Source organism: Martes martes (assembly GCF_963455335.1).
Source record: "Martes martes genome assembly, chromosome: 1".
NCBI classification, from domain to species: domain Eukaryota; kingdom Metazoa; phylum Chordata; class Mammalia; order Carnivora; family Mustelidae; genus Martes; species Martes martes.
In genome coordinates this window covers 130,261,435-130,275,139 of record NC_137888.1, presented here as the reverse complement: position 1 = coordinate 130,275,139, position 13,705 = coordinate 130,261,435, and the positions used below count along the sequence as shown (strand labels likewise).

At 40.6% G+C, this 13,705-nt stretch overlaps 1 protein-coding gene across 1 annotated transcript in view; it reads left to right on the top strand.

Moving 5' to 3' along the window:
• Positions 1–13,705, top strand: part of COL6A5 (collagen type VI alpha 5 chain) — a 93,147-nt gene that overhangs the window by 47,220 nt on the left and 32,222 nt on the right. The window contains exons 27-33 of the mRNA XM_080818735.1: positions 811–873; positions 2,133–2,195; positions 4,548–4,583; positions 4,700–4,736; positions 8,266–8,277; positions 10,307–10,791; positions 13,169–13,253. Of these exons, the coding sequence (XP_080674861.1) occupies positions 811–873; positions 2,133–2,195; positions 4,548–4,583; positions 4,700–4,736; positions 8,266–8,277; positions 10,307–10,791; positions 13,169–13,253 (781 nt within the window). The remainder of the gene's footprint in view (positions 1–810; positions 874–2,132; positions 2,196–4,547; positions 4,584–4,699; positions 4,737–8,265; positions 8,278–10,306; positions 10,792–13,168; positions 13,254–13,705) is intronic.

Sequence of the window (13,705 nt, the reverse complement as noted above, 5' to 3'; positions counted from 1 at the left end):
CTTTCTTTCTTTCTTTCTTTCTTTCTTTCTTTCTTTCTTTCTTTCTTTCTTTCAAGTGTCCTATCCAGAAGAGTGTCTCCCAATAGTTGGTCCTCAAATTAAAATACAAAATATGGATTACTAGAAATTGAAGTCCAATCAAATCAAATCAACTACAGGAAAACAGCCAGTTTTTGAATCTTCTTAAAAGTGCTTTGAATGGTTGAACTGCCAGAAGAAATTCTTAACTAGAAATTCCTTAACTAGAGAAGAGTGCAAGAGAGAACTGTATAAATAACTGTTAGGACAAGAGTTCTCTTTGTAGAAGACCAATTTTCTAATTTACTGATAAAAGGAGAAAATTAGCATATTTCAGTTTAGAGATAAACATGAAATTAGTTTTTTGATAAATAGGTACTAAAATTCATTTCCTACCAAGGTCAGAGTAAATTTTTTTTTGTTTTACCTTCAGCTTTTTCAGAAATGATCCATGAATTTAGGAAGTAATTAATTATTTAGTATTTTCTGTAGTTAATATGTTTTCCCTGATTTTCAAGCATTTTTTTCTTTAGATATTTTTAAAAATGGATTAGGTAGACATTGACTTGATATTTATTGTATAAATATTTGTATTCTTAGAAAATTAAAAATAGTTTGGAGAATAATTAAGTTTATCAATGACTGAGTTACAAGCAACAGGAGAAGGTGACATTTAATGTTTAAGATATAATATAGTTATAAGATCAATTAAGTTTTAGATTAGAGAGAATTATTTTTATTCTTTCATAGCAAATATTTTAATATATTGATTCCTTATATCTGAATCTTTAGGGTGCTGTCGGTGATCCTGGAACTCCTGGGGGCCCTGGACCCAAAGGATTTAGGGGATTAACAGTAAGTGGCTTATAATTCCAGAAGTAATAAATGTTTCTTTGGAAGACGCTGGCTTTTATGTTGTAATAATAAATGTGGATTATTGATCTAACCCAGGGGCATCTGAAATGCCTCTCCCGGGCTGTGTGACCTTTACCACACCTTTTCAGGGTCTCTATTTCTATAACATGAGACTTGAACTTGACACCAAAGATCACTTTCAGCTCTAAAATTCTATGGTTCCATGAATCTGAACTATTTTAAAGATTTATAGATTGATAACTGGCTATTCCAAAAAATGTCAGTGCTTTCCAGTATTTTCTAAGGCTTATATTAAAGTCCAGAATATTAACCCTGAGCGGATATGCAGCTGACATCTTCCCGGGGTGACCCTGAGAGTTTTCTGACAATTCTACCACCCATGACCAAGGTCATCTCAGGCATTCATTTTAAAGAAGGCTGTTGAGATCTAATTAGCCAAGGGTAGAGTAAAATGTTACAGTTTTTTTAAAAAACAAAACGCTGAGACAAGCATCTTTTTACTTTGAAGTGGGAGTGTAATATCAGTGGTCATTATCAGCATGAAAGAGATGCAATTCAACAGATATTTTCTATCCAGCTGGATAAATTTCATTAGCGTCCATATCCATCACCTTGAAGTATGGGAGGGACACAGCCCACCCGTGTCCTCTTATGTATGTGGAGAATTATTTTTTGTATTGGATCCTTTGCAGATGGGAAGTTTTTAATTAGATCTCTGTGTGCCCTAGTGTATTTGCCTTTTTTTTTTTTTTAGCACCAATCCTAGTTTATGACTAATTTAGATTCAAATGCACAGCCAGTGCCAGAGCAAAGTATGTCACTAAATGGAGAGGCTAAGAGGGAAAGGGAGGTTTTCCAATGGTTAAGAATGGCTATTTACATTATAAGTAAGGAATTTACTTGACTTGAATTAATAGTTGCTTTCTTTAAAAACATTTTTTTTTTTTTTTTGGAAGGGATGTTTGGGTGGCTCAGTAGGTTAGGTGTCTGACTCCTGATTTCAGCTCAGTTCATAATCTCAGGTCGTGGGTTCAAGCCCCACATCGGGCTTGTGCTCAGCCCGGAGTCTGCTTGAGATTCTTGCTCTTCCTCTCCCTTTGCCCCTCCCCCAGCTCATGCACTCTCTAAATAAATAAAATCTTTAAAAAAGTGTTTTTGAAGTGTAAAGTCTCATTAAAACTGAGGTGGTTTCCATGGATATAAACAGTATGGAAACTAAAGCATGTTCTTATCTGCAGCTCACTGTAGGCCTGAAAGGTGAACAGGGACCTCCAGGACCCCCGGGCCCTCCTGGACGGAGAGTAAGTACACCACTAGAACGAAGTAGCCTGTACTAGTTTTTTGGATGTTCCCCGGAGGGGCACAGATTTTAAAGTCAGAGCACTGGGTTCAAGTCCAAGTTCTGCTTCTTGCTAGCTATGTGCCGTTGGGCTGGTCAACCTGCTCTCTCAGTTTACTTCTAAAATGGGACAACAGATCCTGTCCTACCACCTCAAAGGGTAGGAGTGAGGACCAGATTCTCAAATATGAGCACTCTTTGTGACTGAAAAAGTTCAGTGCAAATATTAGCTGTTACTGTTATTTCTTTACTAAAGTTTAAAAATAGGAATGGGCATACGGAAGCTCCATAAAGGTGTCCTGGTAAAGTTTAGCATGCAAGACAAGTTGATAGTTTCCCCCATCACTGCGGTTGTCACCCCATCTTCAAAATGTAGACTCCAGAGAGATCGGGAAATATAACCACAGCTTCCTACTATGCTTCCACTGCAAGAAAAATGTCACCTCTGGGAGCATTCCCAGGCAGAGTCAGGCCCATCTCCCAGGGATGAAACATCCATATCTCTATTTCAGTGCCTCTCCTGTTAGCATAATGATTTATTTACACATCTCTATCCCCTGATGAGCATAGTCAGGTAAGAGCTAAAAGTTGCCAGCGCCTGGGTTTGTGTAGAGGTGTAGGAAGCATTGTGTACAGCCCATCTTGTTCTGTGCACCCTGAGTGTTTTGTGACTACCTGGAGTTCTTCAACTTGGGACCTTAGAGAGAAAACAAAAGCACGGATGTTTTGTGGACGACAATAGAATGAGAGTCAACTGGCTATTAAGGCTTCTCTAATACACCTTTTTTTTCTTTCTTTCACGTCAAGGAGCTGGTGAATATGTAGTCCCCTGGGTGAGAATTAATCTCTGAGCTATGCTGATCTGGTCTGGATTGATTTCCTTTCCAGATTCTGGAGATCTCATGTGGGGGTCCCGCATCTTCCCAGCCTTGTGCTTGGCCCTGCTGGTCCACTAGAGCCTGGTTTCACTGTCCTGGGCTTGCTGCTCTACCAGAACGTGACTTCTCCATCTTGGGTCTGCTGGTCTGCTTGAATCAGATCAGCTTCTTTGTCTTGGGCTCTCAATCCTCAGCCTTTGCTTAAGAACTTGCTTGAAGTTCTTTTCTAACTTGGTCCTTTAGGACAGACGCTCTAGAGCTCTGATCCTCTATAAGATGTGGGCTGCCCCCTCTATTTATTAGCCAAAAACTGTTCTTCTCTCTGTTTTAAATCAATGCATTCTGTTCTGTCTTCTGCCATAACCTACGAAAGGAAGGATGAGACTCTGCCTCTCTCAGTCAGATATGTAATTTCCTGATTCTGGCAGGAAGAATCTGTGCTCCCAGTGGGTAGAATTATGGATGCCACAACATTTCTGGATAACACCAGCAGTACACAATGGGCCACCTCAGCATTCAGCAGACATTTAACTGTTTATTCAATGGATGGATGGGTGGTTGGATGGACAGACGGATGACCCAGTTGTCATTTAGAACAGGGGTCTTACACAGACATCCCTGGTTGAGCCTCTGAGGCCAGTGAAATTGTACAAATGTAAGCCTATAATAGCATTTTCTGGAGCCAGCATAGTAGCATTCACTAGTTCCCCAAGAGATCTGTGTGTGTTGAACATGTTAAGAACTGCTGCAAAGAAGAAGCCTGAGAAAAGGAAGTAATAAGGGGAGAAAAGTTCAAGCTGTGAAGAAAGCATTGCCTTTATTTATTTGTTTATTTATTTACTTATTTATTTTTTAGGAAGCTTCCTTGATTCATTTCAGCCAATGACATGTACTCCTTTGTTTATAACTTACTCTTTGTGTAAAGCTCTTCTTTTGTATAATGCCCATTTTGCTACATAATTATTTCTGGTTCTTTCACAAATGTAGAGGTTGTATGTTACCACCTTGCATTTTAAATTCCTTGATGCATAATACATCTGTACCTCTGAATTCTCAACAAATTCCTCTCCCTGTGGCATGCTTTGGGAAGCCTGCAGTTTACATTTCAAGTTTTCTCATGAGAAGTACCTTCTAAGTGTTATATCCTTAGTACAAACATCTTTAAGAAATACTTTTATTTCTTTACTTCTCACCTCAAAAAGTAATTCAGTTCACTCTGGGCAGACATTAGCTTAACTGATCCAACACCGAAACAAAGAAATTTACACCATTGATTTAAGTGGGGAAATAGCACTGTAATCTACCAGTTCTGGAATACTTTAACTGTTCTCTGCCAGCTGTGTTTTTAAGAATGAGGTATTTTTTTCTTTACTCTTGCTTTGTCACTAAAGACTCCATTTCACATCTCAATAACTTGCTCTGTTTTGTTTTCCTAGGGCATGAAAGGCATGGCAGGGAAGCCTGTATATTCCGTATGTATCTCCTTATTCACAAGTGAAAACCTAACCAGTCCACTGGCCAATAAATATGGCCACTCAGAGGTCACGGTGCTCATGTTTCTGTTCTCTTTCTCTTTTTTTATTTACAGCAATGTGATCTGATCCAGTTCACAAGGAACCATAGTCGTGAGTATCTGTGTGTCATAGGACAAGGGGGTCTATGGATTGGTGAGGGCACTTAGGATGAGTGTGGTGTGGGTATGCAGAATTAGTAAGCTGAATCCACTGGTGGCATGTGTCCTCTGCAACAGCTTTGTCCTGAGTACCTGCTGTAGGAAGAGCTCACATCAAAGATGGGAGGGGAAGGGGTATAAGTAAAAGACTTAAGAAGTGTGATTCATATAGGAGAGAAAATGTGCTTATGGGAAACAAATCCAACTCAAATGGTATGTGAATTAGCTCACATGTTGTACAAAGGTCTGCAAGGGCCTGGTGTTCAAGGGATGAACATGGAGATCTGTGTTTAGTCTGTTAGTTACTTAGTAATGAAGTCTCCTTGGATGGGGTACTCGAATCCAGTTATGGGAAAGTAATGGGGGAGCGGCAAGAGAATATTTTGAGCAGAAGAATAAAGCAGGAGTCAACAAATATATTGTCTTTGGTTAGGAAGAAGGGGAAATGAGGTAGAAAAAGCCCAGTGATCTCATTTCTAACAATTTATCCTAAGGAAATAAAAGAAAAATATATATAGTCAAATATGCTTGTCGAAATACTATTCATTAGAGCAAAATGAATATACCTTTAGACTATTTGCACTTAGAAAATAATTGGGTTATGGTACATCATCTTCTGATCAAATACTAAGCAGATACTGGCTTTTTTGAAGACTCCTATCAGAATATGAATAATATTGTCATTAAAAAGCAGAAAATTAAATTGGATCCTCATTATTTTTACATATAGGTAAATATGTACACAGAAACAAGCTGTCAAAGCAAAAGTAGAAAAATGTTGCCACTTACTTGCTAGAGTGGTAGAATTTTAAATGATCTTTTTTCTTGCTTCCATGTTGACTTACAATGATGCTTATATGATCACTGTCGGAAGAATTTAAGATGGGAGAATTGGAGAGACTTTACTGCAGGAACTGGATAAAGATGTAGTCATTGCAAGTATGGGGTGAGGAAAGAATAAAAAGAAAAACAAGTTTGAAATAAGTACAAGGCCAGAGCGGGAGAGGCTTAGTATCACTGTGGATGAGAGGCAGGAGGAACTGTGAAGGGAAACTTGCTTGGTGGGAAAATAGGATGACTTTAAACATTTTAGAGGTAGGGGGACATTGTGTGAGCTCTAAATTAAGTGATCTCCAGGCAGCTAAATAAACAGACTGTCATAAATGTACGGATCAAGTAAGGAGGCTGCGGTGTTGAAGTCACTCACACACTTGTGGTCCTTGAGGCCACAGGGATGGGCGAGGTCCTAAGGATGTGAAACTACAGAGAAAGAAACAGAAACCCAAAGGATGAATCCAGGAAGACATCTTAGCAGAAAGAGTGGGGCCAAAGGGCAGCAAATGGCATTGCGGAGATGGGGAAGTTCCGCAGATGTCATAGTTTGAAAAGAAGCAGGAAAAGGCCAAGGGAGAGAAGATTCAAATGAAGGGGACCCTGGTGGAAGACATTCCTTGAGAAGTAGAAAGGCTCTCCAGTACCCAGAGGAAGTGAGAACCAGGGCCTGGGGCTCCAGGAGGAGGACAGAGGAAGAGCCATTGTAGGGCAAGGGAGTTCTCCTCAGGAAATCAACAGGTATCTTCCCAAGGAAGAACAAAGGAGAAGGAAGCAGTGCGGGAGGTAAATACCAGGCTGTGGAGGGTTAGGGATTTGAAGACAGTTTTCCAACACTGAACGAAAGAAGTTAGCCAGGAAATTAGGGGGCCAGGGGAGTGTGGGTTCTGTAACCAAACAGTGCTGACCGGGGAGCATGGACCTCCAGAATGCAGAACTGAGATGGCATTTGGGTGACAGGTCTTAGAGCTAATTCAGAGGGCTGGCTTTATAGGTGACATCATGGGGGCCCTGAAGGGTTGGACTCTTGCAGGGCCTCCTGGTCTACCACATTTGTTCCTCAGTCCTGTAGCACCCCAGTCCTGCAACACGCCCATATCCTGAGATGGTGACTGGGACCCCACCCAAAATAGGGGGCTAAGGGGGATGCAGAATGCTGGTGGTTGTGTTAGGAGTTAATTGGACAGTTAGGTGGTCAGGGCCAGGGTCCCCAATAAGAAAACGGGGAGCTGGGACAACTAAGACAAAACCACCCCAGTATCTTATTTTATAGCTTAGACAGGACCACAGTATCATCCTGTCTAGCAGGCTCTGAAGAAGTGACCTTTGCGAGACATCCTGAAACAAAACAGTTAACCATAAAACATCGGTCACTATCAGAGGTTGAGACAGTTAGTCTCCTAATGTCAGCCTAGAAGACCATCAACACGTGAACAATAACCCAAGTAGGTAGTCAGGTGCATGATCAAAGCCCTGATTGGCCCACCTTAGCAGCCCATCCACCAGTTGCAAATAAAATAGGAGGGCCCAAATGATTAGAATTAGGGACATAAGTAAAGAAGAGTTTTAGGAAAAATAAACACGTGAAAAGAGATCAAGTGGTTTCCCCCAAAGTCAAGTGGCTTTGTCACACTCAAACCTGGACAGGTGCGTCCAACTCCAGAGCCCGTGTTTCTAGCCTCACAGCAAGATGCCGGTGAACAAATGGAGGTTCTCAGAGCAAAAGGGATCCATGGCAGGCCTTGAGATGCAGAGGAGGCTCTGGGTTCTGAGTCCCGTCTGTTGGCGGTTAGCACCTCAGCAGCCACAGGATTAAGACAGTTCAAAGGTGTTAATAGGGGTGACATGAGAGAGCATGAGCTGTGGGACAGCAGGGTGGAAGCTAGGTTGTTCCCAGTGCTGATAAAATCTTATTATATCGAAGGGACTCATTTGCTTTTTAAGAATTGAGAACATTAAAAAAAAAAAAAAAAGAATTGAGAACATTAGCAAAGAAATTGTCAGGCCAGTGCTTTCTAAAGATTTACCAACATCTCCCTCAGATTGGTCCCCAACTTATAGAGTAAATCACTTAGAAAAACCAGATGCTGTTTTGCTCAGGAGAAACCCTTAGGGGCTTTCCCAACTCTCCCTAGATACAGAGAGCACTCAAACGCAGCAGCTGTATTTTTAAACAAAGACCAAGATTATTGGGAAATCCCCACATTTCTGCAGGGAAAGAGAGGTTCCCAAGGGGTTCATCTGGGAAGAAAATAAGCCTCATATTTTAGCCTTGCCTTGCTGAATGACGCTCAAGGCTATAGGAAGAGAGACAAAACAAATTGAATTTGAACTATCTTGCCTTTTAATCAGAGGCTCATCTATTCTGCTTCGAAGACAAGTGATCAGTGTTTCAGATTTCAACTGAGATTGTGCTGAAAATTGCTGGCCATGGCTCACAAGGAGAAAAGGTCAGGAAGGTTCCCCATTAGTGAAATTCTGTGTACATGTTCCTCAGGCCTCCAACCTTGGCTTCCTATAATTTAGGAATTAGCCTCATCTGTAAGTAGAGTCAAACAAAATATTAAGGTTTGCTGAAATTTTGTTCTAGGGGATTATTTTTAGTCTGTGCCAAAAATATAACCAATTCTTCTCTCTCTCTGTTTTTACAGCTTGCTGGAAAGGTGAGTATTCTTACTGTACTGTGCTTCTTGTTGAAGTAATTAACTGCATTCTGACAAGACCCATTTAAGAGAAACTCTCAGCCACATGGGGAAAAGGACTTCTTTCTTCTATGCAGACACTTCTATCTTGTGATTATGGCTATAGTTGTCATGTTTCTACCTGATTGTTAAGATGGTGACACCCAGCCCCGATCCCCTTCACACTATTGTGCTTTCTAGGTCTTGTCTCAGTTCACAGTTCAGTCTCTTCACGGAGGGGGCAGCGTTACTGGGGAACTCAGGGACGGGGCTCTGAATGACCACGTTCTTTTGCTCTGTTGCTGACCCTGTGAACACTGGCTTCTTGGACCGGTGATATTTGCTTTCCTGTCTCTGACCCACACACGTCTTTCATCTCACCAAGTGCCTACATCTTGTACACCTGACCTTGCTGTGGATGATCTTCCTGGGGCCTGGACTGCAGTGGGTGTCCCAGGGCACCGTAGATCCCTTGGACTCCCTTGTTGCTGAAGCAGTTATGTCAAGGTGAAGAGCTCCTGGACTTCCAGAATCCTGCTGAAGAAGGCCCATAGGGACTTATTCCAAAAGTTTGCGCTTATCCCAAAATTTGGCATCATGAGCTTTAATTCTGAAAAACAAACAAACAAACAAAAACCCAAAAAACTTACACATATACCCAATTTACCCAATAAAATTTCATGGATTTGAATTAAATTTATCAGATACCCTGCTGGGCCCTAGGAGAAGAAGACAATAAAAATAAACAGAAACTGGTTCTGCTTTCTGGGAGAATCTGTGACAATAGGTCAGTCTTGAAGATGCTTGCCTACCCCTTCTTTAATAATTTTTAGTATTAGGGCTAAGAAGGGAAGAATACTTAATTTTTCATATTTTATTGTTCATTATTGGCTTTGATATTTTTTTCTTCACTGAAAATTCCTTGATTCAAGACATCTCTAGATCAACCTTTCCTCTCCTATCCTATTGCTGAGAACAGTGGGTTGGCGTGTGGGTTATTTAGAGTCTAATGTGCTTGGGGACTTAGCCAGATTGAGTATAGTAGAGCAGCCTATATAGATGAGGGTGTTGGTTTTTTAAATAACCCCTTTTTCTCTTCCTATATTGAGAATTTAATAGCACTTTGAACAGTTAGGTTTGATACATAGTGCAGATTCCCTATGAGATTCCCAAAGCCCAATCATCAGAAGAATATTAGCATTGAGTTGGAAATTGCAGACAGCCCCATTTTTATAACAGCTCATTGCAAGCCTGCTGGGGTCCAGCCACCCTTGCTTTCATTTAAAAGCTGACTTCCATGAGGGCCCTGAGGACCCCTCTCTTGGGAAACAGCCTCTTTGTCCTCCAAATGCTCATCAAGAATAATAGTCACTCTGTACCCTTCCGTGGGGCAATCCTCTCCAGGAAAGAGTCCTTGAGGGCAGGCTTGAATTTCGGTCATCTTTGCATGTATCTTGGCGTATGTCACCTGTCATGTCAGCCAGCATGCTACTGAGTGAATATTTGTTGCCTAAGTGGATGAAAATCTTCCAACTGACTATAGTCATTAGTAGATCATGTCTGAAGATTTTCGAAGACAGTAAACTTTCAAAACCCTCAAAGCTATCGTTTCCTTTTATTCATGTTTTTAAAAATTTACTTACAGTAAAACTCATTTTTTTGTGTGAGTTCCCTTTCAGCACATGCGTAGATTCATGTAGCTACCAACGTGATCAGGATTCAGAACGCTTCTATGAGCCCAGACACTCCCATCAATTTCCTTATAAATAGCAGGCTGATTGTGGGCTGTGAAGTCTGAGCACTCATACCAACACATATGAACGCTCTAGACTCATGTAACACCTTCACGGGAACAACGAGTTACTTGTACGTCCCTCTAGTTCTGGAGCTGGAGGCAGCCCCTCATCTCCCTAGCCCGTGGTGTGAACCAGCCTCAGCCCTGGAAGGAAAGGCACGGGAAGGGCCTCTGATCAGCAAAATGACTTCATACTTCTGCTTTTCATGTTTGCAGAAAAGTGTCCAGTGTACCCAACAGAGCTGGTATTTGCCCTGGACCAGTCCTACGACATCTCTGAACAGAGATTTGATGAAATGAGGGAAGTCATCACATCCATTGTCAATGACCTTAACATCAGGGAAAGTAACTGCCCCGTGGGAGCCAGAGTTGTTGTAGTTTCCTATGACTCAGGCACCAGCTACCTCATCCGTGGGTCAGACTACCATAACAAGAAGCAGCTCCTCCAGCTTATTTCCCAGATGAAATATCGAACCCCCACAGAAACCCAAGACATTGGTAATGCAATGAGGTTTGTGGCCCGGAACGTTTTCAAGCGGACATATGCAGGAGCCAACATGAGGAAGGTCGCTGTATTTTTCAGCAACGGGCAAGCGGCCAGTCGGTCATCCATCATCACGGCCACCATGGAGTTCAGTGCCCTAGATATCAGCCCAGCAGTCTTTGCTTTTAATGAAAGGATTTTCCTTGAGGCTTTTGAGGTAAGAACCTCCCTTGGATAGCGAGGAGTAGAGTTGGAGGTGGGATAGAGGGTCTCTCTTTTTCTGCAATTTCCCCAGCTGTATTGTTGCCAGGATCCATGAAATCTGGTGTCTGATAACAACAGTAGTCAGAAATGACGGTGGCCACACTTGCTCAGTTCCCGCTGTGCACCAGGTGCTGTCCCTAAAACTTTACCTACATGCTCACAGTTCTCTGAAGTGAATGTTGCTGTTATCTCCATTTAAAAATGAAGAAACTGAGGTCCAGAGAGTTTGAGGGACTTCTCCAATTTTGTGCAGCTAATAAATGGTTAAATCAGAATTCCAGCTAAGGCGTGTCTGACAGAAGGGGCCACGAATTTGGGGCTCTACCAGCCCCCTGCAGATCAGGTGTTTCTCACATCTGTCATCTGCTTGCTGTATCTCATTGACTAGCTGGTCTTAACTTATGACAGATGAGGTTTAGGGGCTCTCTGAACCCTGATGTTTTATAAAACATTTAATTAAAATGAATATATGAACCCAAGAGAGGTTTGGATCAACAGATTCTTATGAGAATCTATGTTTCTGCCTCTCCCCCCAAAACTGAAGAATTTCTCCATCTACTGTTCTACTGTTTTTAAACATATTCAGATTGTCCATGAACGACATGCTCCTGGAGCTGGGTGAAGCCATGGTGTCGTCCAAGAGGTTATAAAAGTCTAGATATATACACAAATACCTATATTTCTACTTTAAAAAGAAAAAGAAGCACTCTTTAACACAAAGAGAATTAATCTGTTCATGACACATCCAAGTAGTTTTGGGAATAGGAACCACAGGGAGAGTCACAATAGAAATTGACAGAAAGGATTGTAGGAAGTCAGTTTTCTCTATTAAAAAAGATTATCTCCCAGCATACTAGATTACTTACTTATTTGTTATTTTATGGTATATGTCCCTGCTGCACTAGACTGTAAGGTAGAGATTTTATCTGCTTTGTTCGTTTCTATGTCCCCAGTTCCTAGAATACCACCTGTAACATTATCGACATTTAGTAAGGATTTGTTGGATGAATGAATGAACGAACAAATGAATGAAGATCATATGGTTTATTCCTATGAATAAACTTCCTTGATTTACCAAGGCAGCCTTTAGTCTTTCCACGGGGGACAAGCAAGGTCAAATGCAAAATAATACCCAAAGCATCCAAAGTTCACAAAAGAAATAGTAAGGAATGTGGTAAACACTTTCTGATTATAAGACTGGAATAATTATAAGTATTTTCAAAAGCTCACTCAACACTTTGCAGTAAAACAGGGTGTGGCTTTTCTAACCCTTTACTTTCCCAAGGAGAAAAGGGAAAAAACATGAGTATTCTTGTGATTGAAAGATACCTCATCACCACCTGGGAATGATGGGTTTCTTTCATTGTAATGAAAGTATCTGCCTTCCTGGTGCCTCAAACAGAGTAAATGTCCAATAGATAGCTATTGACTCGCCGAATGAATAAGTGAATTAAAGAATGAATGAATGCCACATATTGCCCATTTCAGTAAATATTAAAGCAAGAAAAGCAATTAAAAAAAACAGATGAAATCAAGCCATGTACTACCAAGAATTTTGAATAGACAATGTTTTTTGTCTACTATCTTTGGAAATAAACTTTTAAACGAGAATTTGTGATTGAGGAAGTCCACTTGACATCTGAAAGATGTACTTTCTTCTAAATAATGTTATTGGGATGGAAATAGTTGGGATCACTGCTTAAAGAGGCCAAAGGAAACTTGTATGTAGATAAGATTTCTGCAGGATCCGATTTCTGCAGGATCCAACTTCAGAAGCTGATGTGTGGTACATAATCGGCTGGTACATAATCAGAAGTATATAGGGGCGCCTCGCTGGCTTAGTCGGTAGAAAATGAGACTCTTGATCCTGGGGTTGTGAGTTTGAGCCCCACATGGGGTACTTAAAAAAAAACCAAAAAAAAAAAAAAAAAGAAGAAGAAGAAGACTGTAAAATTCAGTGATGAATTTCAGAATTGGAAATAAGTGTGAGATTTTAATTCTTGTCCTGGTGGGTAAATCTGATGGTTATCGTGTGATTTTTTTTTTCGCCATAAAATAAAGATGCTGATACCTCCCTTACATACTTCTTTGTGTTGTTTAAAATAAAAGGGGGATGGTGTGTGGGTGTGTGTGTATGTGAGAGAGAGAGAGAGAGAGAGAAGGAGAGAGAGAGAGAAAGAGTGATGTACTGAATAGAAAAGGCTATAATGCAAGATAATGGTAATTAGTTAGGGGTTTTTCAAACTAATCCTTAAAGTAAGCACACAATGGCTTCCTGATAATGGTTAAAGAAAATGATCAAATAAGCATATACTTGTTTTTCTTTACAGTTTGACGACACTGGAACATTTCAGGTGATCCCAGTTTCTCCAAATGAGTCATTAGAAAAATTTCGACGCTGTACACTTTGCTACGGTAAGACCCTTGAGAATTTATTGTGCAGAAACACATGCCTTCTGGGTAAGTTATTAAGTCTGACTTTATCAAATATTTCTGGCTTTGAATATAGATTCCATTTTCAGTTTCCCAGTCTTCCAATACCATACATCAGGGCTTAAATCTCTGTAATATTTAGAGCATCCAGAATGTGAAAATTTGTTAAGAATACTATCCCAATTGTTGTGGGTTTTCTTTGGAGACAGTTTGGTATTGTGTATGTCAAAAACCTCTAAAATATTGAAAATATTTTCTAAATGAGTTAGACATGACTTGCAGACTTCAAGCATACATGCTACCTACATCTGCTTTCAAAAAAACCTTACCAAATTGCCTTCTGGTGGCCACAGAAATATTGGGACATTGAAAATTCTTCATTAACTGAAATAATGTGAGATTAAAGAGGTACTGATCAGATTATTAATACTTGG